This window comes from Amorphotheca resinae, assembly GCF_003019875.1.
Source record: "Amorphotheca resinae ATCC 22711 unplaced genomic scaffold M430scaffold_10, whole genome shotgun sequence".
Classification (NCBI taxonomy): domain Eukaryota; kingdom Fungi; phylum Ascomycota; class Leotiomycetes; order Helotiales; family Amorphothecaceae; genus Amorphotheca; species Amorphotheca resinae.
This window is the reverse complement of record NW_020194480.1, coordinates 522,363-549,273: the sequence shown is the minus strand read 5'-3', so window position 1 is coordinate 549,273 and position 26,911 is coordinate 522,363. Positions and strand designations below refer to the sequence as shown.

The window sequence follows — 26,911 nt, the reverse complement described above, 5'->3', positions numbered from 1 at the left end:
AGGTTTTCCCCTATTTTTTTTTTTTCCTTGTCCTTTTGTATTCGTCGGGAGGTAGTGATGGACCTTTGAAGCTTTATTCCCTATTGTTCTTTTCCCCTATCCTTTTGCCTGGGCTGGAATAGCTTATATCCCTTGCCGGAGACGGCCGTTGTTAGCAAAATTAAAGTTATTAGAATTGCACTGATCCTGCTGAGACATAAGCTGCTGGTCATACACAGATAAGTATAACCAGCCAATCATCAGAAGTGCCAGGCTAGCTGCTTTGGCTTCAAACATCTCTGGAGTAGACCACCTAGGCCTAAAAAGGATTGGTCATCCTTTTGATAATAGATGCAGGCTCTGTGCACTGATACTCACCGAATTCGAAGAGAGGATGGGCAACGCTCAGGGGAAATTCTCAGGGAGGAGGATACGCCTGTCTCCTACGGTTACAGGCAGGACCACGTCCTGCACAACCGTGGGGACCTCAACAATATCAACTGTGTTGGTTTTATGTTCAGTCACAAGCGCGATGACTTCCCAATAGTCCTCAGCCGCATGCAATTGGGATTGCGGTCTCGGTACAATAGGTGGAGCGCGGCATTGTCAGATTCCCGGCTCCGGGGGATAATCGATCGGATATATTTTATAGCATAATATATCCATCGATCATCTTGATCTGTTAACTCCATAGATGAGAGACAGTGGCTGCCATGTATGATCTGCGGCCAAACTGTTGGCTTCAAGGAAGATGCTATGAGCATATCCTATATTGACATAACACTTGTCGATGTAGGAGTAGTTAAATCAGCAGGTAATGCTGAACATCACCTTGGGACCCTATATGCACTTATGTCGTATTCCCTTGTATCTCCACAAAACCGTCATCGGTATCTGTTTGGCAAATGCGCCAGTAGACTGGAGCGTAACAGCTTCGTCGCGCAATATTCGCCTTCTCTTTGCCGTACTTGTATCGTGGTATGAGCCATACCTCTGCCATGCCGTCTTCTGCCAATTAACCTTCGAGAAAATGAGGTTTAGCCGTCTCATGGCAGTCGCCCAGTAGGTTGAGAGCCAACTCCAGTGTCGACTGAGGCCCGCATCTCCTTCAATGGATTGGCGAGAAGTGTCATGGCATCGCAAAGCCCTTTCCTTCGCTATGCCAGTATACCCGGTGTATGCCGACGACATCTGCGAGAGCTTCCGGAGAAATCAGCGGCGAGCAGCGGGTATCGTTGAAGGAATCCTGGAGCTGTGGAAGGAAGAAGCATGGGAAAGTGACATGGTGACGCTTGTCCTGAATGCCATTTACGCGACCGTTAGGGCCGGGGCAACGTACTAATTTAAGGCGCCGTAAATTGCATGGGTAAAAAGGTATGATTATCGGACGATACCCCTGAATTATCTCGGGGCCTTCTAGTGGCATGTTTTAAGCTGCTTCAGCATTAGTTGGAACATTAGCCGGAAGCATTAGGGGCAATTAGCATTATCAGACAATCGGACGCTGCGAGTAGGTAGATATGTACCTATGCACCTAGGGTCTGCGATCCGATCTCAACCAGGCGGGTTTCAAAGGAACGAGTATGCTTCTGTCTGTTGGATGTAAGGTAGAGACAAAGCACCGGGAGATATTATACATAGGTAACATAACACAGAGTCGACTTCCTGTTAAATCTCTGCCATCGGTGCTCTGATTACTCCGTATATCGTGCCAGCCGGGGTGATTGGCCGGGCCGCCCTGGGATGAGTGATGCCCCTGAACGCGGAGCAGAAGCTCTTTACCTCATTTCCTCTCTCTCTCCCTCTGTCTCGCGGCTTTCTCGCCTCAACTCGCAAGGTTCTTCTGAGCATCCAGAGTTGTTCGATTCTTCGTCCCTTCACTTGCATTTCGCCTTCATCCCCATTTCCATTTCCACTACCCCGCCGGCGCGGACCCTTCCTTGGCTTTATCCATCCCTCTACCCATCTATCAACCTTCCATTCTCCATTTGCGCAGGACATCGGGCAGCCTCTGCGTGCAGACGACCCGGCCAGGCTCAAGCCTTCGCAAGTCTTACGGCGACGGTCCATCCGACTTCACATCCGTTCACTACTGCTCTTCATCTTCATCGTCGCCCGTGGCACTGAGAATAGATAAGAGAACCAACCCCTCTGCTCTACAAGATCCGCCTCCCAACAACCTCCGTCGGAAAGCGACGAGCAGCTTCTTTGGTTAGAAACCGGAGAAACGTCAAAAGTAGACCCTGATCGACCATCACCTTGCAATCGAACCCTGGAAATACACCCGCATAAAGTTTGTCCCCTTCCTTCGAATTCACTCTTCAAAGTTCACCTTCACTTCAAATCCACTCTTCGGGCAATTCGACGCCGCGCAATTCGCATACTCCCTACCCTGCCGTTTCTGCGACAAGCTCGTATCCAATCAATCCCCGTCAGCTCCCGTCAGCCATGGTCTCGACAAGCAGACCTCGAACACCCAGCGCGGGTACACTTTCGCCAACAGACAAGCTGGCGGTAATCCCTGAGTCTGGGAAAAACCAAGCTCGTCGTTCAAGTCTCGGTATTCTACTCCGTCGCACGAAATCCGGCGATCTGGGCAAGGGAAACAAGAAGTCGCAAGCCATGGCGAGAGAGCAAGAGCTCGAGCGACAGCGACGCTCAGCTGCTATTCCAAGATCGCCTCCAAAACTCCCCGACCTATACAACGGCCTTGCGCCTCCAAAACTGCCATACTCCGAAGATCGACCTGACTCTGTCGCCATCATATCTGGCCGAGTGGGCGCAAACCATGGCTCTACAGAGACAGGTCGCGCGTCTTCAGCCATGAGCAGTGTGCAAGCTCCTCCCATCCCATCAAGTGGTGGCCGCAATGGGGACTGGGTCGACCCTTATGCTCGAACCGAAAGCATGACCCACCGTGGGCGTTATAGCTATGCGAGTAGCGCAGTGAGCACCATCAACAGCCCTCGCAGAGTCCGCCGACGGAAGGACCCGACGCCATTTAAGTACGTTCCGCACTCACCGGAGAGATGCTTTGACTGACCATATTGATAGTATTCTCATCATCGGCGCCCGTTCTTCTGGCAAAACCTCCTTTCTCAACTTCCTCAAGACCTCTCTAGCCCTCCCCCAGAAGAAGAGGGGTCCCCAACCAACCGACCTCGTCGATGACATCTTTGCGCCACAAGCTTCGAAGTCCGGCAACTTCGAATCGCATTACCTCGAGACCGAGATCGATGGAGAGCGAATTGGTCTGACCCTATGGGATTCGGAGGGTTTGGAGAAGAATGTAGTCGATCTCCAGCTTCGCGAGATGTCCTCGTTCCTCGAAAGCAAATTCGAAGAGACATTCACAGAGGAGATGAAGGTTGTTCGAGCCCCAGGTGTTCAAGATACCCATATCCATTGCGCCTTCCTGATCCTCGACCCTGTACGTCTCGATCGCAACATTGCGGCAGGCAAGGCCGCGGCAGCAAATGGCAACGCATCGAGTGGGAAATATAACCCCGCGCCTCGTGTGATCGGCGGTCTGGATGAGGATCTTGATCTGCAGGTCCTCCGCACGCTGCAAGGAAAGACAACCGTCGTCCCTGTCATTTCAAAGGCTGACACCATTACCACCGCGCATATGGCGTATCTTAAGAAGACGGTATCGGACAGTCTGCGTAAAGCCAACCTTGATCCACTAGAGGCATTCGGATTTGAAGAGTCCGAAGTCGACAGTCTGCCAAATTCTAGCCGCATCGATGAGGAGGATGAGGGAGATGAGGACGAGAGCGAGGGCAAGGGCAAGAACAAGGACAGTGCTGACGGCCATAACTCAGCCGGCGACCTGCCAATTCAAGGAACCCCGGACCTCAACTCTTCCCCTAAGTCTTCTCGGCTGTCTTCAGGGTCAATCCGCCGTCACTCTCGTTCGAATTCCAGTGAGAATGATGCATCAACGGATATCCCATATCTACCCCTGTCCATTATCAGCCCCGACATCTACGAACCCGGAGTCATTGGAAGAAAATTTCCCTGGGGCTTCGCGGATCCGATGAACCAGGAGCACTGCGATTTCGTGAAGCTCAAGGAGGCTGTATTCAGCGAATGGAGAGGTGAGCTCAGAGAAGCAAGCAGGGAGCTCTGGTATGAAGGATGGAGAACGAGCCGGCTCAAGCATCGGGAGGCGAAGCCAGGTCGAGACGTAAAGTCGGGGCGTGAGGTGAAACCAGGTCCTCGACGATGATCTGTCCTCGCGTACGTCTTGCGTCTTGCGAACAAAAGCAATGCGAACCGACGCAACAACTAACTTATTTGGAGGCCACCGTCCGCAAGCCGGGAGTTCCTGGGGACACAAAATGGCGGTTAATTTCGGATCGTGTTATTTTACTCTCTCAGGATTTTCTTTTGTTCAGTTACATACCCCCTTCCTTCGACTCGCGCACAGCACACCTGCTTGTTACTTTTCTTCCACTGCTCATGCATCAAAAAGCGAACTGGTCCTAGATTTGAGAATCGATAGGCGTCTAATTCCTCTTGCGCTGGTCGCCCTCTACCCTGTGCTTCTAACTGCTCTTTTGAAAACGGCTCTTTCCAAATCAACAGGGAGAGAAAAAAGAGGGGTTCAGCAAACCAACAAGTCATGGGGGACGCCGATGCACAAATTCTCTTGCGATAGGATCATCGGGATTCTTCTACATGACGATGGATGTGTTTTGTCAGTGGTGTAAAATCCTTTTCTCTATCATTGCGATTGATTTTCTACCTCGAGCAGCATGTTTGATAGCTGATTATTTGGCCAAATTTTATAATGTTGTCTCAAATTTCCACTCACTCGCTGCATATTGATTGATTGACGGTGCGCAAGAAAGCTATCCAGAATGATCATGATGATACATGTTCATTTAAATAAATCTGGTATTCCCTAACTATATGCCATAGATGTGAACAATTTGCGGCGCTACAAACTATGCACGACATACTTGCATCGCATGGGATTTCAGTCATGTTACCTTCATTTCCCAGTTCGGAAGAGGGAGAGGGAGCCGAGCCGGCCCGATAGCTCAGTATATTCCTTAACGAAAAGTAGGGGAGGTCCTCAACCAATCCCATCTCAGGAATTCTCTTCGAGGTGCTCTTAAGAGTTGATCTGTTTACGATGCTTGCTTGTGTGATGGTGATTAAGTTAACGTAGGCAAGGACATCATGTTGTATGCAGTTAAATTTTGTGGCTGTTGGTCTTTTCTCGCCAGAGATAGAAATTAGCTGAGGGCATGGATGCCTTCTCTACCTACGCACTGGTCATAGGTAATAGGAATGAAATGTCTCGGGGCGATCCTTGGGTTCGAGGTCTCGATTCCTAGTCGCGTGTATATATGCTTGATTTCTAAATCATCATGAGATCACTTCGCTCAAATGGTTCAGCACAAGGTTTGAGCACGTTTGAGTTTGGTTGGACTTTTGGAATTGCTACCGTTAATCAGAGGCTACTCGTACCTACGACAGTTCTAGCTGTCGAGAACGCCGGAGTTGATTCATGAGTGAAGAGGGGAGGGTACCAGAGGAACCTTATTGTACAAAGAACACAATGCATGACGATACATCGGATTGCATTCGACACATCATGGAGACCCATGATTCTAGATGCTTTTCAGCCGCCGCCTACCTTACCTACTCTTTTCTCTCACCAAGCATGAACTTCATCCCAGCATTGATAATCTTCTCTATAACCACCGTTTCTGCTTCTTCGTTCTCGCCAGACTTAGGCGCATAAACCATGATATAGGTCGCAGGGAGAAGCGTCCCACCGAGTCCGAATCGCTCGCCCCACCCCCTCTCAATCACAAGCTTAGCATCCAGCGGCGCGAGGCTCACATGCATGGAGCCATCCCCTGGATGAAGGTGTGCAATCTCATTCTTAGTCCATCGAGCACTTGGGTGCTTCTCGACATCAAGGTTAACAAAAAGCGCTAATCCCCCACGCTCTAGAGCTGAGGTGTTGACTGAGAGTCTAGTGGGATCAGCTTCGGCAAGACTGCGCATGAAACTCTCACGTCTCTGCATCCATTGTGTCAGTCTCTTGTGTGGAGGGTCTGAGGATTTCTGGCAGCGAAGAGACGTACCGTCTTGGATTCTTCAGAAGAGCGGCTGTCCAGCTGCCGCTGAGGAAGGAGCCAATGACATATTGATGGTCGTGGGCCTTGACGTTCTGGGACATCTTCCTCTTCCAGATAGGATACCAATGCTTGGGGGCCTGCTTTCGCTACAGCCTTTGGATTATCGTAGCAGCCCGTGTCCAGGCGAGGGCCTCTCAGTGGCGTCAGAAGTAGTTGTATGAGCCATCCAAACGCATTGTATGGCAGGCCGCCCCGTCCGACGCGGAGCCAGGCGCGGTAGTCGGCGTGGGAAATGTAAATCAGTCTAAGCAGAGGGCCGGAGAGTGCAGCAAGGGTAACAAGGGCGGTAGAATGGTTTTGAATTAGAGGGTGAGTGGAGATGCTTTGAGGCCAGCCTTGAAGGCGCGCGAAAAGAGAGGAGGCCATCTGGGCAAGACGAATAACGATGCAAGTGGTGTTCTGATACCTAGGAAGTCAGACGTGTCTCTCGAGTAAGATCAAAGAGGCAGAAATCCAAACACATGTAACAGGCAGTGGAAGGTCTCGAGAGAAGTAAGATATACGGTGTAGGTATGCACCTAGGTAGGCTGACGCTGCCCAAGGTGCGTACTGAGTAAAGGACTGTTAGCTTATAGGTAGTCCGCATAGGGAAACGAATGCGAAAGCGGGTTTTGGGGCCGTGGAGGATGCGGAGGTGGAGCCTTGGAGGGCCTGCACGGGCCTCCACCTTTCCCTAACTAGGTAAGGCAGGGTGGGTGAGCGACCAGGTTACCCCTGGTGACCGGTGGAAGATTATTCCGTCCCGGCAGATCACAGGCAGAGGTCCTGTGTCCCTCGTCAGCATGGAACCACATTTTTCATCCCCATGGCTTAGTCAACCAACTGTTGCAAATTGTTGTTTATATCTGAGTTGGAATCAGCATTCCATCTGAGAATCTGAGAATATAGACTGGTGCTTACCTTATGGGAATGATAATGGACCGAGGATCTCTGCCTCATTTCTGGAACCGTCGTCAGCAAGGCCAAAATCGTCCAGGGATCTTGCATGTCTGGGAGAAGAACTCGAGAAGGCTCTATCAAGCAATCAGATTGTTACAGGGATAGCAGGATAGAAACCGTTAGGTATCTTACGAATGAGATCGAATGGTACATTAACAGTGTCATCGGCAAAGACTTCCGGTGAGGGTATACATCCTTCTTTTCTCTTCATTGGTCGGCAGTGGCTTGAAGTCTTAGAATATGTGACGAGAGCTACATGCCCGCATCACCCCGCATGCCCCCAAGGACTTACAACACGTCTTCCATGACACGATATCAGAAGATGTAGATAAGGCTGGGATAACAGGGAGGTGGTATGCCCAGCACAAGCGTGCGGAGAGCTAGTGAATCAGTGCTTCAGATTCTGCGATTTTGGGTATATCAACACTATAACCACACGGCAAAGCCAACTCCATTGACCGTCGATACCATTATTATTTCCCTCCAACGTCCATTTGGTGGACAAATTTTAGCACCCAGAGCCAGCGCCTAGTCCTCGCGTTCCATGATACGTCCCGAGGTGCCCCTATAATACCCCTATAATCAAACGAAGCTTGGATTGATTTCCACGAGAGAGATAGCTTCAAAAAAAATCAAGAATCGCGCAATGTGAATAGCTGGACTTGCTAGTTCCGAAGTGAAAACCCCCAAAAACGTGAACGTTGCTGATGGCGTCGATGAAAGGCTGGATCTTCCGAGCCAGAGGCCAGCGAAGTAAGAAAGGTACGGGCCTCGTTGAGTGAGTTAACTTGCCGCGGTCTCCATATAGGTGGCCAACGGCGAGTATCCCGCGTCTCACGGGGCCAAATGACACCTCCCTCATTCTCGAAACTCCACCAGCCTCTTCCCCTAGCCTTAAATATCTCTGACCTTCGATCAAAGGATGCTTGCATTTTAGCGACGTGTTCTCTTTCTGCATCTGCACGAGCCGATGTGTCCGGTGCCTCCCAAGGCATTTCGAAGATACCCCAGTTGTCTAGTCGAGCGTGGTCCCACATGACATATCCCCACTCGCGCAGTAGTTGTCGCGAGTCAGAATTGACAAAATTTGAGCAAGTCTCGCCTTTGTGTGCCCAGCGCCATGCATCGGACGGGCCTGTGTCAGAGTCTTGGGCAAATGGGTCTTTGATGTGGGCAAGCTCTTCGTCCTGGGTGTAGTCGGAGAGAAAAGCCCCATCGTCAGGTTCGTTGGCCATCTTCAGCCCCGTGTAAAGAAATTGGGCGTTACGCGGTGGATACCTGTAATAAATGAGCTCGCGTCGTTCTTCGTAGTCTTCAGCTAAGGCGATTTGGTGGAGATCTTCTAAACCAAGGGACAAAAGGTGCTGAATAAACCTAGAGTCTATTTTGTCTCCGTATTCAACAGAAAACTTGCCCCATGCAACGTCATGTTCGGCAATATCATTAAAGGCTAGGATTGTTAGAAGCAGCCTTACGATAGTGACAGCACATATTCACATACCTGGAGATACAACTCTGACGAGATAATCGTGAATGCATGCTAGCTGTTCGTTCTCCCAGAGTGAGAAATTGGAGAAAAAGATGCTCCGCTGCTGTTCGACGCTAAAGAGAGTACGGTGTGGATTGCGGAATATGTTACAGTATATCTCAAATCGATAGAAGGCGCGTATAATGCGAGCCATCTCGTTTTGCGATAGTTCTGGCTGGTCGGGCTCAAGGTCAGTCGGGCAAGGGGACTTGCCCAGTGCCTTGGAGACAAAATCCATCGTGAAGCAATAGACATGATCATGGAGGTTGCTGAGGAGGAGAGCGTCCGGGAGTGTCCACTTCTGCGGGGGTATTCTTCGACTATGGAGATGCTGGGAGACGAACTCTTGTATTTGTTGCTGGGTCCACGGCGATATACGAGAGGAGTCTAACGCTGCAGTGGCTTCAGGGAGGACGTCAAAGTCCACTTCATCTTCCAGGATCTGGCTCGTGATTAACAGCTCGGAATTGGCGAACGCGCGGTACCACGAGGGGCTGGCCAAGGCTATCGATCTTATAGACTCAAGATCAGGGAGCATAGACGTTATGGTCTGCTGCACCTTAATAGGAAGCTCTTCCAGCCGAGACTGGGCCATGATATGATAGAAAAAGCGCGATGGAATCGTGGATGCGTTACTTTGGAGTCAAAGAAGTAAACAACAATAGTAACTACAGTACCTAGGTACTGTAGATGGCGGGGGTGGGGTTTGGAACGAGCGGGTTTGGGTGGGTTCGCGGATAAGATAAGAGAGGACGCTTGCCGTTATCTGGTTTTAGTTCAAGGTACGTACTGTTATTCACTTCTTGATTCCTCAGGCACTAACACTTCAGCTAGCCCTACAGAGGAAACGGCTAAATCCACGCCCCTACCTACCTAGAAACTTGAAACCTCCTCACCCAAGGACCACTTGAATTTTACCTGACTGTGGGTTTGGCTGGATCCTTGGTTTAAACACACATATACAAGAGCCAACTGAGTGGTTTGGTATCTACTCTCAAGATTGGATGTTTGTCATCTGGACTAAATGACTTGCATAATCAAGAGCGAACGAAAGCACAGTCCAGCCAGGGCCCAGCAGCCATGATGTCCAAGAACTTGGAAACCAGCCAAACCATCAGGGAACCACGAGAAACAAGGGTCATCTATGAACAGGTATGCATGGGGCGTGGTAAAGAAAACGACTTGCCAGAATTAAGCATGGAATCCGGAGGAAGTGGTGGGTTCTGAAAGGCATAACTATCCCTTTCAGCTGTGGCCTGACTGAACATTTCTGCTCCACGAGACCCAGAACTTGCTGCAATCATTGATTGAGAGAGGAGAGTTGGAAAACATCGGGTTCAATCGCAGAGCGCCGACCCCTACTACTTTATACAACGTACGCGTCTGGCAGCGAAGACCCACAGGATCCAATTTTACTCCGTGCTAGAAAAGCTTCTTCTCAGCCACGCAGGGCCTATCGACACGATGCCGACCAGTTGAAATCGCCCGTGCAATCAGCCCTGGCAAAAGCAATACCGAGGAACGATTCCTGCGCCTGGCGATCCACTCAGGTCTGGAAATCCCCTGCCAGTCTGCGGCATAGTACGTACTTACAACGTACTCTGTATGTGTCTTCTTGCAATAGTGCTTATTGCTATTGTTTCCTCGAAGCAGCAATGATGCTGACTTCCAGCGCGCTCTCTTCGTCGTCAGCTTCTCCCCTTTCCTCTTCTTGTTGTTCTCCTCCCTTGCAGCCGTTTATTCTTCGAGAACAATGCTGGCCGCAGTGATGGGGAATGGGTCTACTATGACAAAACAGTTTGCTGTCAAGGGAACAGGCTTAATATTCATCTTGGCCCTCATTTTATACCTCACGCAAGTACTCCCAGGACATCACCACCGCTATTCCGACCTACCGAAGCAATTGCTTACAATTACACCCTCTCCAGCTTCTACAGTTCTTTGTTGGCTCTCCACCCTTCACAGTTTCCCCAGACAATCCAGTTTACGAGTGCAATTCCCCCTTCACCTACTCCAGCGGCTTCTGCTGAGCCTCCTCCGCCCTCAGAATGTTCGCCTCCGCCCTCTCCATACGACCGAACCAAAGTTGCTTTCCTCGTTGAAACGCGACCCCTCCCGCACCTCCCCGCACTCTTCGCGCATATGACCAGCCTCATCCCACCCGAATGGACCTTCAGATTCATGGGGTCTCCCACTTCAATCGCTTTCATGAGGTCCTCACCGATCATCTCGCGTCTGGAAGCTTCCGGAAAGCTTACCATCATCCCGCTCCCTTCTACATACTCTGTGTCAAGTCGCGAATATATAAGCCGGATGTTCACGGACCCCCACCTCTACAGAGATATTCTGGCGCCAGCCGAACATCTGTTGGTCTTCCAACCTGACAGTATCTTTTGTGCCAACGCACCTGTCACATTGAACGACTTCTTGGAATGGGATTGGATCGGTGCACCATGGTCGAAGACGGCTAAATATGGCGGGAATGGGGGGTTGAGTTTGCGGAAAGTGAGTAGGATATTGGAAGTGCTAGAGAGGGAAAGGAGGCCTGAGTGGGATGGCGCATTGGAGGATTTGTGGCTCACTGATAGACTGCATGGGTTACCGGGGGCCAGAATACCTAACGCGGCTGTCAGTAAGAAATTCAGTGTGGAGAGTGTATGGGATGAGACGCCGTTGGGTTATCATATTGGGTGGTTGGGCGTTCATCATGAGCAGGTGAAGCCCCCGTTTGAGTTTCGCACCTCTGCGAGATATGCTGACCCCTTCGGACAGATCTGGGATGATCAAGGCCAGGTAGATCATATCATGGAATATTGTCCAGAGGTGAAAATGATTCTCGGAATGAAGCTAGCGGGCGATAAGCCTAACGGCGTTGCACGTTGAGCACTTTCTCCTGGTTTGTCTCTGGCTCATCACCTTGTCCCAGTGCAGACCATTGTTCCCTCCCAGTTCCTACTCTCCGGTGGTTCTGCCGAGTATCCGTATCCCACTTACATCTCTACCAACGATAGCTCAATTGGTTCATACGGTCGTATCGCGAGATTTCTGACATCAGCTTCTTGAGCTATTGTCAATCTCGCCCCTCTTCCTCTTTCTGATGTATGTTCGTGATCCAGTCAGGAAGCTGGACAGGACGTATGGCGGATTGACTGGGGGTCAACTATGATAATTTGGGGCCGAGGCATTGTAATATGCTTACTATCACCCGTCATGAAGACCGGAAACTAGTTATGCTGCTTCGATAGAGCTGGGGGAGTGGAAATTCGAGGGTAGTAAAGCTGTAGCTTGGAGATTGTACGGAACTGCCAGATGATCTGGCAGCGCACAGGAGAACGGGGTCGGCCCGTGAGAAATTTTGTATGGTCGCATACTGCTCACCACTATTGTATATCTTGATGTGCAGATTGAAGGATCAATCAGGTTGTTTATTATTACCTTGATACCTTATTGGTACCTGCTTCCTCAGCATTTCCGCGCGGCTAAATGGGACAGCTCCGCTCCGGGTCACGTGGACAAGACGTTGAAGGTTGAGGCGATTGAGGCGTCACCTGTTGCCGTTGCGTGAGGCCTGTAGAGGTAATCATAGAGATGAATTAATTGCGCTCACATGTCGCATTGTCAGATTCTCCATTTATCTAACTTTGGCCTACGCAAGGTACACGGGCACCGGCACAGATTTACCTCCAAGAGCACACGTCCAGTACAGTCCGTCTGATACTGAAGCTCCTTGAAACGTTGCGTCACACAGCCCCTCGTGTCTTGTGTCGTCAGTTGTCAACTCGCCTCGGCTACCCCTGATTGTGATCATCACCTTATCCGTCCCGCTCCACTCCACTCCACTCCACCTCCAACTCCACTGACCTCAGCTACCGACCTCCTTTCATCCTCCCATCCTCCTCCTCCTCCTCTTCTTCTCCCTCTCTCCTCTACGAAGATATCCAGCTTAGAGCGATCCTTTACCTTTACCTTCTTCCACGACGCTTTGCTACAGACTCGTCGACCTCGGATGCGATTCATTCTTCGCCTGCTGCAGCTGTAGAGCTGATCGGTCTTGCGACAGTTGAGAGCCTGCCATCGTACTCATCATGCGATCTCCGCGAGCCGTCATAATCGTTGCTTTCTTCATAACAGTTCTATTCCTGACATTCCTTTCTCTGCGATCTTCCCATCCGCCGAAGAAAGCAACAGTCGCATCGCCAGCACACAAGACCCGTCTACAGTCATTCTTCTCCTTTCGAGCGCCCTTCTCTCTCTTTCCACCGAATGCCATCATCACCCTCACACACGAAAACTCGACCGCTTTCTTAGCACGACCTGCAGCGTTTGGCCCATCGTTACCCCAGGAGGGTTTGAGTGGGCAGCTATGGATTGGAAGTGGCTTCGGCGATGATAGCATACGGGAAGGGACTGCTGCTGCTGGCGCTGTGGGCGAGCTAGGCTGTAGTGACGTACCTGGGTGGGTTGATGATTATGCGAAGAAGCCAGGTACTGCAAAATCTGATGGAGTGAAATCTGGAGTGGATAAGTCTGCGACGACTGCAGCTAAATCCCGCAAGAGAGGCAGTGATGGAGATGGTCCGTTCGATGACCGGACGGCTACATCAGAGGACTCCCCGCGCAAGAAGAAGGATGGCTCAGAGCCTTCTATTGACGATGGCACTGACGATTACCTCCATCATCCTTTACCAGGTTCCCGTGTATCCAAACCTACCGACCCGCAACCGGCTGATGCTAATGGAAACCATGCCGATATTCAGTCAATACAAGAGGGCGCGGAGATTGCTGGGAAGATTGTTCTTTTGAGCCGTGGTGGATGCGGCTTCTTGGAAAAGGTCAAATGGGCCCAGCGTAGAGGCGCAATTTCCCTGATCGTTGGTGATGATACCAAGGGAGGACCTCTGATACAAATGTACGCCCGGGGGGATACCTCAAATGTCACCATCCCATCCATCTTTACCTCACGGACTACTGCCCATCTTCTATCGTCTCTAGTGGGATCTGGAAATTTCATCGAGGATTCAGTTGATGAGAAGGGTAACCCGACCTTGAAGGTCCTGCACACCGACAAGCCGAAAAAGGCTGGGAAGAACCCGAATTTAAAACCTACTTTTACACAGACAACGACAACGACCAAAGCAACTTCGACATCGCGGCCGGCTTCAAAGGCCCCCAAAAAGGGTTCTACGCCGACCAAAAAAGAATCTACCGTTATGACCACGGAGCGACCTGGCTGGTTCAAGTCTCTATTTTTCGGGTCTAAAAAGGGCAATTCTGAAGCCGATAGCAGTCGTCCTCCAAGCAGTGGTCAGCTGGACTGGGTTCTCGTGGACGATTGGAAGGACGATGATAGTACTAATACGGAGAAGGTCTCTTCGGCAAAGTCCAAACAGAATACTGATACTGGAGCCAAAAATACCAAAACTGGTGATGATTTTGTTATTGGTGTTCAAGACTGGCGCGACCCCGACTTGGTTGGTTCATCAAGCTCAAAGGATTCCGAGAAAGGCAATGCTGCCGAGAAGTCGGATACCACGAAGATGAGGAATACCAATTCCCACCCTGCAAAATCCGGGAAGAAACACATCGGCGGAGCTCTTCAAGATATACCCGAGTATATTCCAAAGCTTAGAGGCGGAAGCACTACACCTGGGAGTGGTGAATATAGTGCAGAGATCGAATCTGAATCAGAGAAGCCTAACACACAAGGGGAACAGAAAGATTCGGCGAATGAAGGAAAATCGAAGGGGCTGTTAACAGCTATTTTTGGAGATGACGAAGAGGATATCGAATTCATACCCACTGGATCAAGCAGCACTACACATAATGTCGCTGAAGCGGCTAGTGAGGACAATGACAACGACGGAGAATACGATGGCCTATGGGTCACGTTAACACCAACCAATGGAGCCAGCCCCTTCCTGGACACGCTCTTGGTCCTGGTCGTCAGTCCTCTAGTCACTCTAACTGTGGTATATGCACTTCTTCTCGTGAGATCTAGAATACGGAGACGTCGCTGGCGAGCACCAAAGTCTGTCGTCGACAGACTACCAGTGCGAACCTACCAGACTATCACCACGCCTGGTCACCAGTCTCCAAGATTACCAAGTCCTACGAGTACTTCTGCAACCACCCCTCTCCTTCAGCAATCGCCATCAGCTAGGCCTCGACCACGGTCGAGGACAACGACTGGTATCCCAGAACACGGAGGCCCCGTTCAAGTCAACTCTAGTCCGCTGCAAATGCCCTCATCTCCAGCGCGCTCTCAGGAACATGAGAAATCTTCCAATGTTTCCCCTGAATGGAAAAGGTACATGGGCAAACAAGTGGAGTGCGTCGTGTGCCTAGAAGAGTATATCGATGGTGTTAGTCAAGTCATGAGTTTACCTTGTGGCCATGAATTCCATGTGAACTGCATGTAAGTAATCAAGCCAGCCACCCAGGATCTTGCTAACCTCGTCACAGAACACCATGGTTAACAACGCGTCGACGAACATGTCCGATTTGCAAAGGCGATGTTGTCCGTTCTCTAGCTCGCGGTTCCTCTTCCAGTCCTCGTTACGAGCCGTATATTGACGACAGTGATGATGATGGCCAAGCCCAAGCCTCCGAAACAGCCAATGAGTCCTCCTCATCTGGAATTCTAGGCGACGTATCTGATGAAAATAATGGTGATCTTGAGCAAGGCACCGCCTCATCTGATTCAAGTCGCCGTGGTGGAGCAGACCCTTCCGTGAGCTGGAGAAGCCTGTTAACCAGCAGTCTCGGATCTACTTCTAGACGGCCACATTCGTCCCAGGAAGAACGAAGTCGATGAAGGGTCTTGTACATTTTCCTTTGTTCTCTACAATACAGTGTTTGGAGCTTCTTTGGTATGGTGTATAGGGATATGATGGGTTTGGGAGGAACGGACTGAATGGAGCACAGCGAAGGCGCAATAACACTCGTTACAACATTTTCCCTGTTAGTTTTCTGTTCGCAAAGCCCACTTGCAGTTGTTGTAGCATAGACCTGAGGATACCATGTCCGTCTCATAGATAAGTTAACGTTTTTGAATCACCCAGCTTATAAGTACACGATCCTTGTTCCTTGCCAAGAATTGGGAGGCGGGGAGCGGGGTAAACCTGGGATACTTATGTACCTTACATAGGTACCTTAGGTAGGTACCTGTGAAGAGGCCCAGGGCACCAGCATGTTAGGTGGACTGAATACAATGCCCTTTTCGCTTTTGAGTGAAATTATATTATTCCACTTCTTACTACAGATACCTAATCTAATCCAACCAGGCCCCTAATTACAAATCCCAGATTAATCTTCACAGGGACCTCATTATATAGAACCCAAAACCGCTACCCAAACCCACATCCAGTAAACTCCAATATCAGCCAACCCATCTTTCTGTCTAGTAAGAGTGTATCACGGGCTCAAAGAATCCCTCACGATACACAGTATACCATTATCAGGACACACTTTCGTCCTGTTCAGCTGTTTATCCCAAGGGCCCGTAGGCCCACTGACAAATTTATAGAAACCAAAGAATTTCTTCTGTCTAGGATCCTTATCCGGGTACTGCTCATCGCCCCACTGGCCCCTGAAACGCATAGCTCCCGTAGGACTAATCCCATCGGCACTGGTGAAGGACGCGCTGGCGGCGTCGTAGGAGTAGAAATAGGCGCTCTGGGCAGGGTCCCAGATCATGCCCTGCGAGGTGTAATCTTGGATCAGACCCGCTGGCAGATTCAGGTCCGGAATCGTATGGTCGTGCGTCCCGGCGATGGCATAGTTCGCGTGGCTGCCCCGCGCGGAATAGGCGACGGGCCGCACGCCTTGCTTCTCAACGGTGGCATAGGTGAAGGCTTCGCCGTTGCCGTGCTGGCTGTACCAGATCTCCTGGGGAGCGCCGTCTTGGAACCGGATCATGTTGTGCTCCCAATCTCCAATGTGATCGCCGAGTTCTTGGAAGAGCACCGTGTTCCCGAGGTTGTAGGCATAGAAGTACATGTAGAAGACGTCCACCAGTCCGGCTCCATGGTCGTTGACAATTATGGCGGCGCTCGTTGCGCCGTTGGTCTTCCCGGAAGAGTCTGGAACAACCCCGTCTAGCCATTTGGGCGCCGTGGTCACGTCGATGTTGGAGGTGAGGTAGACATACTTCCCATCGTCGCCGTAGGAATTGAGGACGTCGAGGTTGTCGAGTGTGAGAGATGGAAGGTCGCCAATTGTCGTGTAGTTGATGCCCGGATGTGTGTTTTCAACCTGCGCAGCTATGTCGGACGGGAAGTATTGCTCCTGAACATCGAGCCAGACCAACGGAGCTGAGAATTGCTACTATCAGCTCTTTGGTAACTTCAGCTATGGGGGAAATTAAGTTTGTACCATATTCGAGGGCGTAGGAGGGAACACCAGCTACTTGTCGTGCTCTTGGAGGCGGTCGCGCGCAGGTAAGGAGACCATGGTACTGGAGTATGAGGAAAAGTACAGCAAGGCAAGTCATGATCTGCGTATTTCATGTCAGTTCCCGCTTTGCAGGTGAGGTATGTGAAGCATATACTGGAGCGGACAGACCTGGTAATATATCGCCCTCTCCGCAGCCCTCCACCTTGGCAATGGCTCCTGGTCCGGAGGGACAGGGCCTAAATCCCCCTTTTCCAACAAGCTGTCGTCCATTGTCTGCGACAGAGGCCCAGCCAAGCCAATTAGTTGTGCCGATTGAAACTCGGCTGGAGTAGTAGAGTAGTACGTAGATGATGGACAGAAGATGATTGGCTCATCAATCAAGCAGAAGGATTCCCGGGACGGGGTATATTATATACCATGCTGCTGAGCAACGCAACTCGACCAGCTTGCTGATGTTGTCATTGGCGCCGATACTGTCCATCAGCTGCTCGTTGGACGGGAGACTTAATAGCTACCTACCTACATAGGTATTTACGAGCTCAAGACATGTACGGTAGCCGTGCAACCCCACCACACCAAATCCTGTTGTGCCTGAATAGTATATCTCAAGTACTACCTTACTAGTTTGTCAAAGGAACCCATACTGGACTTTTTGTGAAAGACATGTTCTTCTTACTGTTATACTATTATGCCATAAGAACTCAGAAGTTGCCGGTGTGATCTGCTCAGCCGTTCGCTATGTAATGCCATGCCTCGGTCTGCGCGGAACTGGTCACAAAGTCCGGGAAACAGACTGTTCTGTTCTCGTGCGCCTGACCCCATCTACTGTCCTTGGTACATAATTCTGTTGGCTTATGACACTTCCTCCTGTCTGCAACTGTCTCTTCGTGGGATAAATGACCTGCCTACCTTGTAGGCAGGGCTTTGCTCAACTCGCACGTTCGCGCTTACGCCGAGCCTATCACGACTGTGTCATGGCACTCGTGCTCTGCTGTGGAAAGATATACGACAGAGACCAGATAGTTCCTAGAGACATACATCATATACTCCCTGAAATGAAGGAAAGGAAAGCTCCTCGTCTCTATGGCCAAAGAAGACCTCGCTACCATCAGCTACAGTCCCCATTGGCCCAGAAATCTGGCCATGAATAGCATACTTCACGAAGACTGGTAAATGCTCTGGTCTATAGACGAAGTTGCTACGGATGAAAACGCAGTGTCTGCCATTAGTTCATGAGTAGGCTGGCAATTCCAATAACGCCCCGAGTTACTCCCACAAAGCAATCCTGTATTGCTTTCGTCCCAGCCAGAATTTTGAAGCTATTAATAATACTCTAAAAGAAAACACTGCTGGCTACCGAGTTGGCGGTTGTCTCCCCGAGGACCCTCAGCGATGTTGCCGGCATGAATGGAATGATATTAATCGGTCCTCTATATTGGTTCATCATAATCTGGGATGACAGCCCTTACAGCCGCAATCTCTTTCTTGCCCAGAGCGATTTTGTCAAAATTGATGGGGAGGGGTGTTCCTGACCTGCTATGGTTTAGCGGAATGATTCAAGATGTAACGACAGGCACAATTACTTACTTTAAGAAACTAACTTTCATGTTTCGAGCCTTGTCTTTCAAGCTGACTTGGTTCCTTTCATGCTGAAAATCAGCGATTTTCGCAAGGTGCGCCCAGCTGCACCCATACTCTTCTATAAGATCTATAAAGTGTTGCTCGTCTTCTGCAGACCAGAATACCCGCCTTTGGGTTGCACGAGAGGGTTGTGTGGTTTTGGCAGCAGCATATCTCGCGTGTGCTCTTATTTCCGCAAAGTTCGGTTCAGCTGTGGGCACCAATCTCCTATCTCCCCCTTGTCCCTCTTCCTCTTCCTCCTCCTCGTCCTGTTCTTCGTCTTCTTCTTCCTCCTCCCCTTCACTGCCACTTGCTGCTCTTCTGGCACTGTCCTGTAGAGCTGCTTCAATCGCTTGCCGATTCCGACGCCGAGCCTCAGTTATCTCATCATCAGGAGACTGGAGCCGTGCTCTCTTGGGCGACGTCCGAGCTACCGGGATTGGATATCGATGCCGAGCTGTAGGTACAGCAGTTCTGCGTCCCGGGTTTGGAAGCCGCTGGTCATCCTGAAAGCCTTCTTCACTGTCCTCGTCCGCTTCACGATGTTGACGGGAGCGCTTTAGTTTCGATGGAACAGAATCCCAATCGTCCCATTCCTCCCTGCGGGCGTTTTCCTGGCGATCGAATATGCTTCTTTTTGCAGCTCTGGTTTCCTCGCGGTCAGAGACAGGTCGGTTCTCCTTGTTTTTATCATGAATGTGTGTGTCCCAGGTAGAGAGATACTCCTGTGTACTACGAACCGGACCTGATTCATCATCGAGCATAACAGGCTGGACATGATCTAGACCTTGCTGATGCGCCCCTTTAACATTTTCAGATGGTTTCATGGTCTGGATCTTGAAGGGCCCAGCCTGATTGGCATGTGATGAGGCCAAATTAGCAGCGCCAATCCTCTGTTGAACTGGATTTGATGGAGCACCTCCGGAAGACCTTTCTCGCTTTAACTTTTCGAGTGTAAATACATTTTTCGTAACGTATAAGCTAAAACCTATCAGCAAGTATTCGGGAGAAACATTGCACATCGTATCCTAGGTAGGTTATAGAAAGTAGTAGCCAAGATTGAAATACCACAGGGACATACTTTCGACCAGCATTACTTGGTTTGATGGCCGCGGGGCCCATAGTCGCTGGGGGTGGATCATATTCAAGCTCGATTTGGCTGTTGTTCTCCCTGACAGCCTCGATAAGTGATATCACAATGTGGTCAAGACCTCCTTGGTGGTTGATATTCGAAATGATTTCGTCTAATCGCAATCGACTCCACTGAACCAGCCGTGTGAGGAAAGCAGCCCACGGAAACATCTCATCTAACCGTTCAAAGTCGACCAAGTCGCCAGCTTCTACTGCATCGTTATTAAGTTGAAACGCCTTCCGAATCTCTCTGATTCGAGATTTTATCCTGTCGTTTTGCTCCTCCGAGTTCTCAGGCCCTTTTCGCATGATACTTAGCACACGTCCATCATTCAAGACTTGCTCAAAGTCGGGCATCGGCAGAGAGTTCTGGAGAGCAGAAGGCAGGTCAAGGAAGCTCGAAAGTAATATTTGCTCTGGATTCCAGTTCTCAGCTTCCTTAAGAACTAATAAGGCAATGATCGCACATTGGGTCCGGATTTCAAGACTCATCTCGAAGCTCTCATTGAGCAGGAGACTACTTCCAGCCTGGCCATTGTCGCCAAATTCCGTGAGAAACACTTCCGGAAACCAAATATCAACCATTTGGAGTAATGGTAGTGTGGCCCGACTTTGTTTTTGCGTCACTAAAAGACTCTTAACCAACGTTGCAAGATTGGCGGCGTGAAGAATATCGTCAGGTCTCGCGCTTTCGTTTTTAATGTCTTGGGTACCAAACAATCTTCTTCGGATGAAGACGGGGTTGATGTAGTCATCGGATCCGTAATTTTCCCTGTCGGCTTGGAACTTTTCTTCATCATGTTTCAACCGTTTAGCTCTTCTTGACCCCACTACTCTTAGATCCCTCACAATCAATTCAACCGTTTCTGAAGTTGCGCCAGACGGTGCTAGTAGGTCCAAGATTTTACACGAAGAAGCCAGGAGCTCTGGGAGGTATTCAACCACCATGGGGTCCAACGCCTCGATTTCTTCCACGGAATGCGATGTCTTAGCAGAAGCAGATGTAAGTACGGTAGTTCCAGACATTTGTGACATGCCACCGGGGGACTGTGGAGATTGGGCTGTGCCAGCCGGGTCTTCGATGTTGGCCGCTTCTTCCTCGTCCTGTCCAGGTTCTTGATCTTCAGCAAGGATTGATAATTCTGTACACAAATTTTAGTAAACGGGCTTCGAAGATTAATGAGAGCCATGATTGACTGACCTGGGCTTGTCCTTGCTGTGCGGGTCTTCCTGCTGGGTCTGATCTTGGTGCTTGAAGCAGCGCTCGCGTTGCTATCGACGCTTTCAACACTGCCTTGACGCATAGTCCTCCTGGCTCCCTTTCTTGTAGTTACCCCAGAATCGGATTCACCAAGGTCTACACTTTGACTTCGTGTCGATCTAGTCCGTCGTGCTACTGGGCTGTGCGATTGACGGTCGCTGGCTAGTTTTGGTGGTGAAGATGCCTGATCGCGCGACACAGACGATCGCGCAGATGTTCGCCCGGTTGTCCTCGAAGCCATTTTGCGTGCGTGTGGCGCTGAACTCGATGTCAGGAAGTGTATGATGGAACCGCAGGACCCTGGGGCGGAGGCGAGAGGCGACACGCGATGCGCGATGTTGATAAGGGGTCGAGTCTGGATGGATGGGACAAGCGCGAATCTCACTCCACAGCACGTGATGCAGCGATCGTACCTACAGTGCGACGTAGGGAGCTTAGGTAAGCAGAATCTATTTTTGGCTGGACGGTTCTTGGCGAGGGCGCCTAACCGTATCTGGAATTTGGCGTGACCAGCACAAAGAAGCTCAAACCTCAAAACAGCAAGGAAGGCCAAACTGAGGGCCGTTTATCGATGTATTTATTTATTTAAGTGTTAATATCTGGCTATCTAAGATGTGTATTGACTCAGGTTCAATAAATGCTTACCTGGAAGTCTTCCTTGGCTGAGAACTCCCTTCCTGGCACATCAAGGGGTAAAGCGTAAACGACGCTAAAAAGTTAACCCGTACGTAGCAAATAGCCTTCCTTGTTGTGAGGAGTACACCTGTGCAAGTCTCCAGGTGGCAGGAGGCTTCTTCCAGACTTTCAGACTCCCAGACTCCCAGACTCCCAGACTCCAAGCTTCATGCTCCATCGACTTCTTCTCGACCAGATTCATTCGATTCCATAATACAACAGTCGTCAATCTATTTCTCTACATTCGTTACTTGACCATTGGAGAGCTAGCCATCGCGCGCCCACCAGCCACGTCGTCGCGAAAGGAATCCAGCGATCGACCCCCAAAGTTTTACCTCGAATACATATCACCATGAAGTTTCGGAAGCGTAATGGACCACTTCTCCTCCTCCTCGTGTCGTTTGCAGCGGCATTGTCCCCCGCTGCCCAAGACAATACACAGTCAAGCGTGTCGAAGCAGACACAACCTGGAGATTCTGAGAAATTAGATCACAATTCCTCACCTGTCATCGATTTGACCAAGGGGAAGTATGATGTCGGTACGAAGGATGCGCCAGTAGACGGCAAAGATGGGAAGCCGCATGCGGGCCCATTCGTGGGTTCAGAAAAAGATCCAAAAGCGAAGGCAGGCTCCGATGCAGCTGAGCTAGCGTCAAGACCTGGGAAGGACGACTCCTCAGAGCTTGTTTCGCCGGATGGCAGTAAGATCCCGCTAGTTAATGATGGAGTGATGGATGATCCCAATCGACAAATACCGAAGCAAGGCACAACTGGTACAGAAGGGGGTGTGAGCGAGAAGGATAAAGCACGAAAAGCGCACGAAGGGCAAACCGGGGAAAAGCTCGAGAAGAAACCAGACTCGCCCAAAGAGGCACCCCCGTTACCCCCGAGCGAGCAAGTTAAGATCGAAAGTGAGAAGAGCAAACTTGAAGGCGAGAAGAGCAAATCGAAGGATGATGGGCGCGATGGCGACGATAGCGTTGAGAGTCTTGCTGGGATCGAGGTATGATGCTGTATCCTTTGGTTTTGGAATCTATCTGACATTCTACGCAGAAACCCAACGACCTCCCCCAGAAGCCCAACAATCAACCACATCCTGTGCCTAATTCGGCTCAGAAAGACCATCTAGACGTTTCGAAGCCAGATTCGAAACCAAGTCCCAAGGTCGACCCACTGGAAGAAGATGAAACTGAGGGTCTCATTCAACCGCTACACTCCTACGTCCTGTCTCTCACTATGATTCTCTTTTCCGAGGTCGGCGACAAGACCTTTTTGATTGCAGCACTTATGGCTATGAAGCATGATAGATTGCTTGTCTTCTCCGCGGCATTCTCTGCATTAATCGCCATGACAATACTCTCCGCCGTGTTAGGCCATGCAGTTCCGACATTGATCCCAAAACGATTTACCAACTTCCTGGCCGCAGCATTATTCCTCGTCTTTGGGGGCCGCATGCTGAAAGAGGGGTTGGCTATGAGCCCCGAGGAAGGCGTAGCCGCAGAAATGCAAGAAGTTGAGATGGAACTCGCGGAAAAAGATACCATGGCACGTCAACACGGACGACGACGTTCGTCAATTTCACCCTATACTCTTGAGATGGGGCTCGGACGTGGGGGTACAAGGAAATCCAGATCAGGATCCCGGTTACCATCACCACCTCGCAGCCCTTCATCATCACCTGATCGATCCCTATCGCCTCCTAGATCGGCTCTCAAAGGCATTCTGGCGGGTCTCGACAACCTTTTCTCGTTCCTGCTCAGCCCAGCGTGGGTGCAGACCTTCGTGATGACGTTTCTGGGGGAGTGGGGTGATCGAAGTCAAATCGCTACCATTGCCATGGCTGCGGGACAAGATTACTGGTGGGTAACTGGTGGAGCTGTCAGCGGCCACGCTGTTTGTACCGGGGTAGCTGTAATCGGCGGACGAGCTATTGCAGGCAGAGTGAGCATGAGAGTTGGTATGTATGGTCCAATGTTCTCCAGACGATTTAGCTAACCCTTCTGGCAGTTACATTAGGAGGAGCGATTGCGTTCCTAGTCTTTGGAGTGATCTACTTAGCAGAGGCGCTGTATTACGGGTAATGGATCCTGCCTCCAATAGCCATTTCAATGGTACATGCAAAGATATTCGTCCTTGGCTCTCACCGCCGCTATTTTCATTGGTGCTTGTTCATGCCACAGATGCCCTAAAAGATGGGCCACCGATTGGGTATTTGTAGGGGCGCAAATAACCTGGGTTATTGACTGGTTACGGGCTCAGGCTTGGTCGACGGAGTGTAAGGTCTGGACGTACGGAGTAGAGAGAGCATTATTTGCGGGAGTATAAAAAGGCCAGAGCAGGGTGTGGTGTTTCCAGAGTTCATGCAGTACATCATCGGTTGTGTAGCCCATACGCAGGAGACAGCTTTCGCAGCAGGCGTTTTTATGTCGTTTTGTATAATACAATAATAAACATGCTAATAATAGCTTTCGGTCTGGACCCATTTTGTCGTTTTGTCATTTTGACATTCTGACCTTTTGACTTTTTCCCCGGGCCCAATATTCCTCGGGTCGTGAGAGGGACTACTTGGGGGCCGCGGCAAGGTAGCTACCGTGCTATAGCTTACTGTAAGCGTCCCCCCCCCCCCAAGCTTCGGAGATACTGTACAGAACAGACAGAAACACGGTTGCGGACGTCCGCACGGAGAAAATTTTGGAGAGAGAAATTCCAATTATTTCACACATTATTAAGCTCCCACCATGACAGGGGTGCGGAAAGGGCGGGCGTTGTAGAGTCACAAAGTACGGTCTAGATAGGTGTACGTATGTATGGTCAGGACTCTTGTTCTTGAGCTCTCTCTCTGCATACCTAGGTAGAGCTCCAATAATACTGCTCCGCACTATTCCCATCCCCATTTCAAGACCTTTTTTTTTTTTTTCTTCAACACGTCGCAAGAGCTCTCTTTTTCCTGTGTACACCGTGTGTGGATGCAGTATTTGTGAAGTTCTTGATTTCGAGTTGAGCGTTTGGCTAGGTCGCAATTCAACAGTCTTCCTCCTACCTTACCTTACCTTACCTCTAGATAATAATTTACTGTCGACGTGCCACGACCCCGCACCCTCGCAGCTTGCCTGCTTCTGGCTTTCATTCTTCCGGCCGTCACACGTACGCGGTGCCAATACCACACGAAGTTATCTGGAGCTTCTCCTGACATCTTCTTCAGCTATCTAAAGTTTCTCTCCTATCCGCTCGCATTTATTTCCGCAGATTCTCGCTCCTGTTTTCCAGCACAGTCATACATCACCATGTGGCAGAACACATCGTCCTCGAGCCCGAGCTCGCCAGCCAACGCCCAGAACCGGCCAGTGTCATCAGCACCAAGCTACAGGTTGAAGAACCAGGGCCGCCGCGTGGCGCAGATTGTCAAGCTGAAGCCCGAGTGCGTGGAGCAGTACAAGGAGTGTCACAGGCGAGTCTGGCCAGAGGTGCTGAAGCAGATCAAGCACTGCAACATCGAGGACTGTGAGTCACCCTTTTCTTTTTCCCAGATATAGCTTCATCCGAGACAGAACCAGCTCGTGCGTGTTGAGCTCAGCTCAGCTCCATGATTGCTGTCTTGCGACTCAATGGGGATTATTTGGCGCTGATTTTCCACCCGCCCCCCTTCCAGATTCCATCTTCCATGACCCGGAAACCAACATCCTCTTCGGTTCCTTCAAATACGTTGGCTACGACCTGGCCGGAGATATGGAGAGGATGCGAGAGAACCCCAGAGTTCAGGAGTGGTGGCGGATGACGGATAGCTACCAGGAGTCGTTCGTAGAGGGGGCGAAGAGCAGTTCGGACGGGGAGCCAGCCTGGTGGAAAGGATTGCAGGAGGTGTTCTACACTCCGTGACTTGGGCTATGCTTGAGATGAGATGCGCCAGTCTTTTTTTTTTTTTCCCTTTTCCTTATAGCGGGACGTGTTCGAGATCGTAGAAGAGAGGAGGGGGCCGCAAACACCACAATGTTCATGAAGAGACGAGCCATGATCAAATGCCATGAATTGTATCCCACGCTTCTCGTGTTTATCTCGTCTTCCCAAAAAGCCCTCCAAACAAGCCTGAATCGCCTCCCCCTCCTCCCCCGCCCTGCCTCCTCGCCTCAGTCCTGATCCATTCCCGCAGCCACTCCCTATCAGCCATCTTCCTAGGATCCGTGACCTTGGTCTGGAGTTGCGCCTCTCCCCTATCAAAGCTCAATAACGTCGGCATGCTAGTGATCAGATACGTCATTGCCAACCCGCTGCCCATGATATCCGGCGCATCGAACTCTACCTCGCAGAAGGAGACACCGCCCTCTTCCTCGCCGACGCCTTGAGAGATCAGTTCGTGCACGAGGGGAGACACCTGCTTACAGGTGCGGCAGTAGGAGGCGGTCCAGAGGGTTAGTAGGGGTGCGCGCGACGACGTCGAGAGGAGGAGGTAGGAAGAGAAATCATCGGGACGGCGGACCCTAAAATCACACACACGGGGAGGGATCAGCAGTTGCAAGTGTGAAAACAATCAGTCCACCTTTATTTAAGAATGGGGAAAGCCTAGGTAAATAAGAGAACTCCGGGGAACTCACGGGGTGTAGATGCGATTATTAGCTTTCCGCTCCCTGGTGCTAGAGAACTGCCGCTGGCGTATCGAAGAGCTGACAATTGCAGAATTCCTAGAGCTCCTAGAGGCTCGCAAGACGCTTGTAATTGGTTTCATGCCCATGATTGGGTTTTGTAGATGGGTTGAGAACTTGAGAGAGAGTGGTCTGAGTATGGGACGGATATCAGCGCGGGTTTTTGCACCCTTGGCGTGTCTCCCCTCGTAACTATCTACCTACCTACCTAGTCATGTGGATTAAAACGCGGATTGCCTACATATATATCTTCACAACTCCGAATTGGCAGTCCTAACTCTTGTGTAAGAGAGAGCAAGGCTACAAATCAGACACCACGTGTATTATTCGGATTCTCTTCAATATATGTCTTGTTCCTAAACGAAGATCCCGCGTCCCTCGTCTGTCTCCGTACATGTTTCCACTGCCACGTTGAGTTGAAGCTTTGCCACTGCAGTGTTCCAGTTATCATCTCACGAGTACCCCCAATCCCAAGGAGCCATGGCCGCAAAAGTTTGTCGCGCCTTGAAATACCGCAAACGCCCAGCGGACTAACGGCAGCCGAAGACCGCGATGCGGTATGAATGAATGACTGAGTTGAAGGCGA

General features: G+C 50.5%; 11 protein-coding genes across 11 annotated transcripts; 6 read left to right on the top strand and 5 right to left on the bottom strand.

Annotated features, from left to right (window-relative positions):
* Positions 1 to 2,238: 2,238 nt before the first annotated feature.
* Positions 2,239 to 4,312, top strand: M430DRAFT_170096 (hypothetical protein). The gene is made up of 3 exons (XM_024863579.1): positions 2,239 to 2,984; positions 3,034 to 4,221; positions 4,285 to 4,312. Exons 1-2 carry the CDS (start codon positions 2,428 to 2,430, stop codon positions 4,208 to 4,210), a joined length of 1,734 nt encoding a protein of 577 aa, XP_024718372.1. The 5' UTR covers positions 2,239 to 2,427; the 3' UTR covers positions 4,211 to 4,221; positions 4,285 to 4,312.
* M430DRAFT_170093 (hypothetical protein) lies at positions 4,281 to 5,031 on the top strand. The gene is made up of 2 exons (XM_024863578.1): positions 4,281 to 4,681; positions 4,906 to 5,031. The coding sequence occupies exons 1-2, from the start codon at positions 4,323 to 4,325 to the stop codon at positions 5,024 to 5,026; spliced, it is 480 nt and encodes a 159-aa protein (XP_024718371.1). The 5' UTR covers positions 4,281 to 4,322; the 3' UTR covers positions 5,027 to 5,031.
* A 603-nt stretch (positions 5,032 to 5,634) lies between these two features.
* Positions 5,635 to 6,506, bottom strand: M430DRAFT_107146 (hypothetical protein; the record flags this gene model as incomplete). Its single annotated transcript, XM_024861140.1, has 2 exons — positions 5,635 to 6,021; positions 6,087 to 6,506. 2 exons carry the CDS (start codon positions 6,504 to 6,506, stop codon positions 5,635 to 5,637), a joined length of 807 nt encoding a protein of 268 aa, XP_024718370.1.
* Positions 6,507 to 7,459: 953 nt separating this feature from the next.
* On the bottom strand, positions 7,460 to 9,233 carry M430DRAFT_36519 (hypothetical protein). The gene is made up of 2 exons (XM_024866945.1): positions 8,581 to 9,233; positions 7,460 to 8,529 (listed from the first exon to the last, which is right to left on the bottom strand). The coding sequence occupies exons 1-2, from the start codon at positions 9,200 to 9,202 to the stop codon at positions 7,745 to 7,747; spliced, it is 1,407 nt and encodes a 468-aa protein (XP_024718369.1). The 5' UTR covers positions 9,203 to 9,233; the 3' UTR covers positions 7,460 to 7,744.
* A 457-nt stretch (positions 9,234 to 9,690) lies between these two features.
* Positions 9,691 to 11,989, top strand: M430DRAFT_44305 (hypothetical protein; the record flags this gene model as incomplete). Its single annotated transcript, XM_024867688.1, has 3 exons — positions 9,691 to 9,759; positions 10,300 to 11,485; positions 11,534 to 11,989. 3 exons carry the CDS (start codon positions 9,691 to 9,693, stop codon positions 11,668 to 11,670), a joined length of 1,392 nt encoding a protein of 463 aa, XP_024718368.1. The 3' UTR covers positions 11,671 to 11,989.
* Positions 11,990 to 12,692: 703 nt separating this feature from the next.
* Positions 12,693 to 15,421, top strand: M430DRAFT_107022 (hypothetical protein; the record flags this gene model as incomplete). The annotated part of the gene is made up of 2 exons (XM_024861123.1): positions 12,693 to 15,022; positions 15,070 to 15,421. The coding sequence occupies 2 exons, from the start codon at positions 12,693 to 12,695 to the stop codon at positions 15,419 to 15,421; spliced, it is 2,682 nt and encodes an 893-aa protein (XP_024718367.1).
* A 599-nt stretch (positions 15,422 to 16,020) lies between these two features.
* Positions 16,021 to 17,351, bottom strand: M430DRAFT_144570 (hypothetical protein; the record flags this gene model as incomplete). Its single annotated transcript, XM_024862896.1, has 3 exons — positions 17,170 to 17,351; positions 16,981 to 17,101; positions 16,021 to 16,919 (listed from the first exon to the last, which is right to left on the bottom strand). The coding sequence occupies exons 1-3, from the start codon at positions 17,269 to 17,271 to the stop codon at positions 16,021 to 16,023; spliced, it is 1,122 nt and encodes a 373-aa protein (XP_024718366.1). The 5' UTR covers positions 17,272 to 17,351.
* Positions 17,352 to 18,118: 767 nt separating this feature from the next.
* M430DRAFT_36517 (hypothetical protein) lies at positions 18,119 to 21,331 on the bottom strand. Its single transcript, XM_024866944.1, has 4 exons — positions 20,954 to 21,331; positions 19,703 to 20,894; positions 18,589 to 19,602; positions 18,119 to 18,534 (listed from the first exon to the last, which is right to left on the bottom strand). Exons 1-4 carry the CDS (start codon positions 21,252 to 21,254, stop codon positions 18,432 to 18,434), a joined length of 2,610 nt encoding a protein of 869 aa, XP_024718365.1. The 5' UTR covers positions 21,255 to 21,331; the 3' UTR covers positions 18,119 to 18,431.
* Positions 21,332 to 21,734: 403 nt separating this feature from the next.
* Positions 21,735 to 24,020, top strand: M430DRAFT_144565 (hypothetical protein). Its single transcript, XM_024862895.1, has 3 exons — positions 21,735 to 22,691; positions 22,742 to 23,645; positions 23,696 to 24,020. The coding sequence occupies exons 1-3, from the start codon at positions 22,041 to 22,043 to the stop codon at positions 23,767 to 23,769; spliced, it is 1,629 nt and encodes a 542-aa protein (XP_024718364.1). The 5' UTR covers positions 21,735 to 22,040; the 3' UTR covers positions 23,770 to 24,020.
* Positions 24,021 to 24,553: 533 nt separating this feature from the next.
* Positions 24,554 to 25,564, top strand: M430DRAFT_44300 (hypothetical protein; the record flags this gene model as incomplete). Its single annotated transcript, XM_024867687.1, has 2 exons — positions 24,554 to 25,189; positions 25,338 to 25,564. Exons 1-2 carry the CDS (start codon positions 24,973 to 24,975, stop codon positions 25,562 to 25,564), a joined length of 444 nt encoding a protein of 147 aa, XP_024718363.1. The 5' UTR covers positions 24,554 to 24,972.
* A 172-nt stretch (positions 25,565 to 25,736) lies between these two features.
* Positions 25,737 to 26,408, bottom strand: M430DRAFT_106999 (hypothetical protein; the record flags this gene model as incomplete). The annotated part of the gene is made up of 2 exons (XM_024861121.1): positions 25,737 to 26,163; positions 26,278 to 26,408. 2 exons carry the CDS (start codon positions 26,406 to 26,408, stop codon positions 25,737 to 25,739), a joined length of 558 nt encoding a protein of 185 aa, XP_024718362.1.
* Positions 26,409 to 26,911: the final 503 nt, after the last annotated feature.

What these genes read in the sequence shown, in the direction of transcription:
- M430DRAFT_170096 (XM_024863579.1), top strand. Translation starts at nt 2,428, where the DNA reads ATGGTCTCGACAAGCAGACCTCGAACACCCAGCGCGGGTACACTTTCG. An exon ending in AAGGACCCGACGCCATTTAA is followed by an intron (nt 2,985 to 3,033) that starts GTACGTTCCGCA and finishes CCATATTGATAG; the next exon opens with TATTCTCATCATCGGCGCCC.
- M430DRAFT_170093 (XM_024863578.1), top strand. Translation starts at nt 4,323, where the DNA reads ATGGCGGTTAATTTCGGATCGTGTTATTTTACTCTCTCAGGATTTTCT. An exon ending in CATGACGATGGATGTGTTTT is followed by an intron (nt 4,682 to 4,905) that starts GTCAGTGGTGTA and finishes TATATGCCATAG; the next exon opens with ATGTGAACAATTTGCGGCGC.
- M430DRAFT_36519 (XM_024866945.1), bottom strand. Translation starts at nt 9,202, where the DNA reads ATGGCCCAGTCTCGGCTGGAAGAGCTTCCTATTAAGGTGCAGCAGACC. An exon ending in CGTCAGAGTTGTATCTCCAG is followed by an intron (nt 8,530 to 8,580) that starts GTATGTGAATAT and finishes TAACAATCCTAG; the next exon opens with CCTTTAATGATATTGCCGAA.
- M430DRAFT_36517 (XM_024866944.1), bottom strand. Translation starts at nt 21,254, where the DNA reads ATGGCTTCGAGGACAACCGGGCGAACATCTGCGCGATCGTCTGTGTCG. An exon ending in CACAGCAAGGACAAGCCCAG is followed by an intron (nt 20,895 to 20,953) that starts GTCAGTCAATCA and finishes ATTTGTGTACAG; the next exon opens with AATTATCAATCCTTGCTGAA. An exon ending in CCAAGTAATGCTGGTCGAAA is followed by an intron (nt 19,603 to 19,702) that starts GTATGTCCCTGT and finishes GATAGGTTTTAG; the next exon opens with CTTATACGTTACGAAAAATG.
- M430DRAFT_144565 (XM_024862895.1), top strand. Translation starts at nt 22,041, where the DNA reads ATGAAGTTTCGGAAGCGTAATGGACCACTTCTCCTCCTCCTCGTGTCG. An exon ending in AGAGTCTTGCTGGGATCGAG is followed by an intron (nt 22,692 to 22,741) that starts GTATGATGCTGT and finishes CATTCTACGCAG; the next exon opens with AAACCCAACGACCTCCCCCA. An exon ending in CAGAGTGAGCATGAGAGTTG is followed by an intron (nt 23,646 to 23,695) that starts GTATGTATGGTC and finishes CCCTTCTGGCAG; the next exon opens with TTACATTAGGAGGAGCGATT.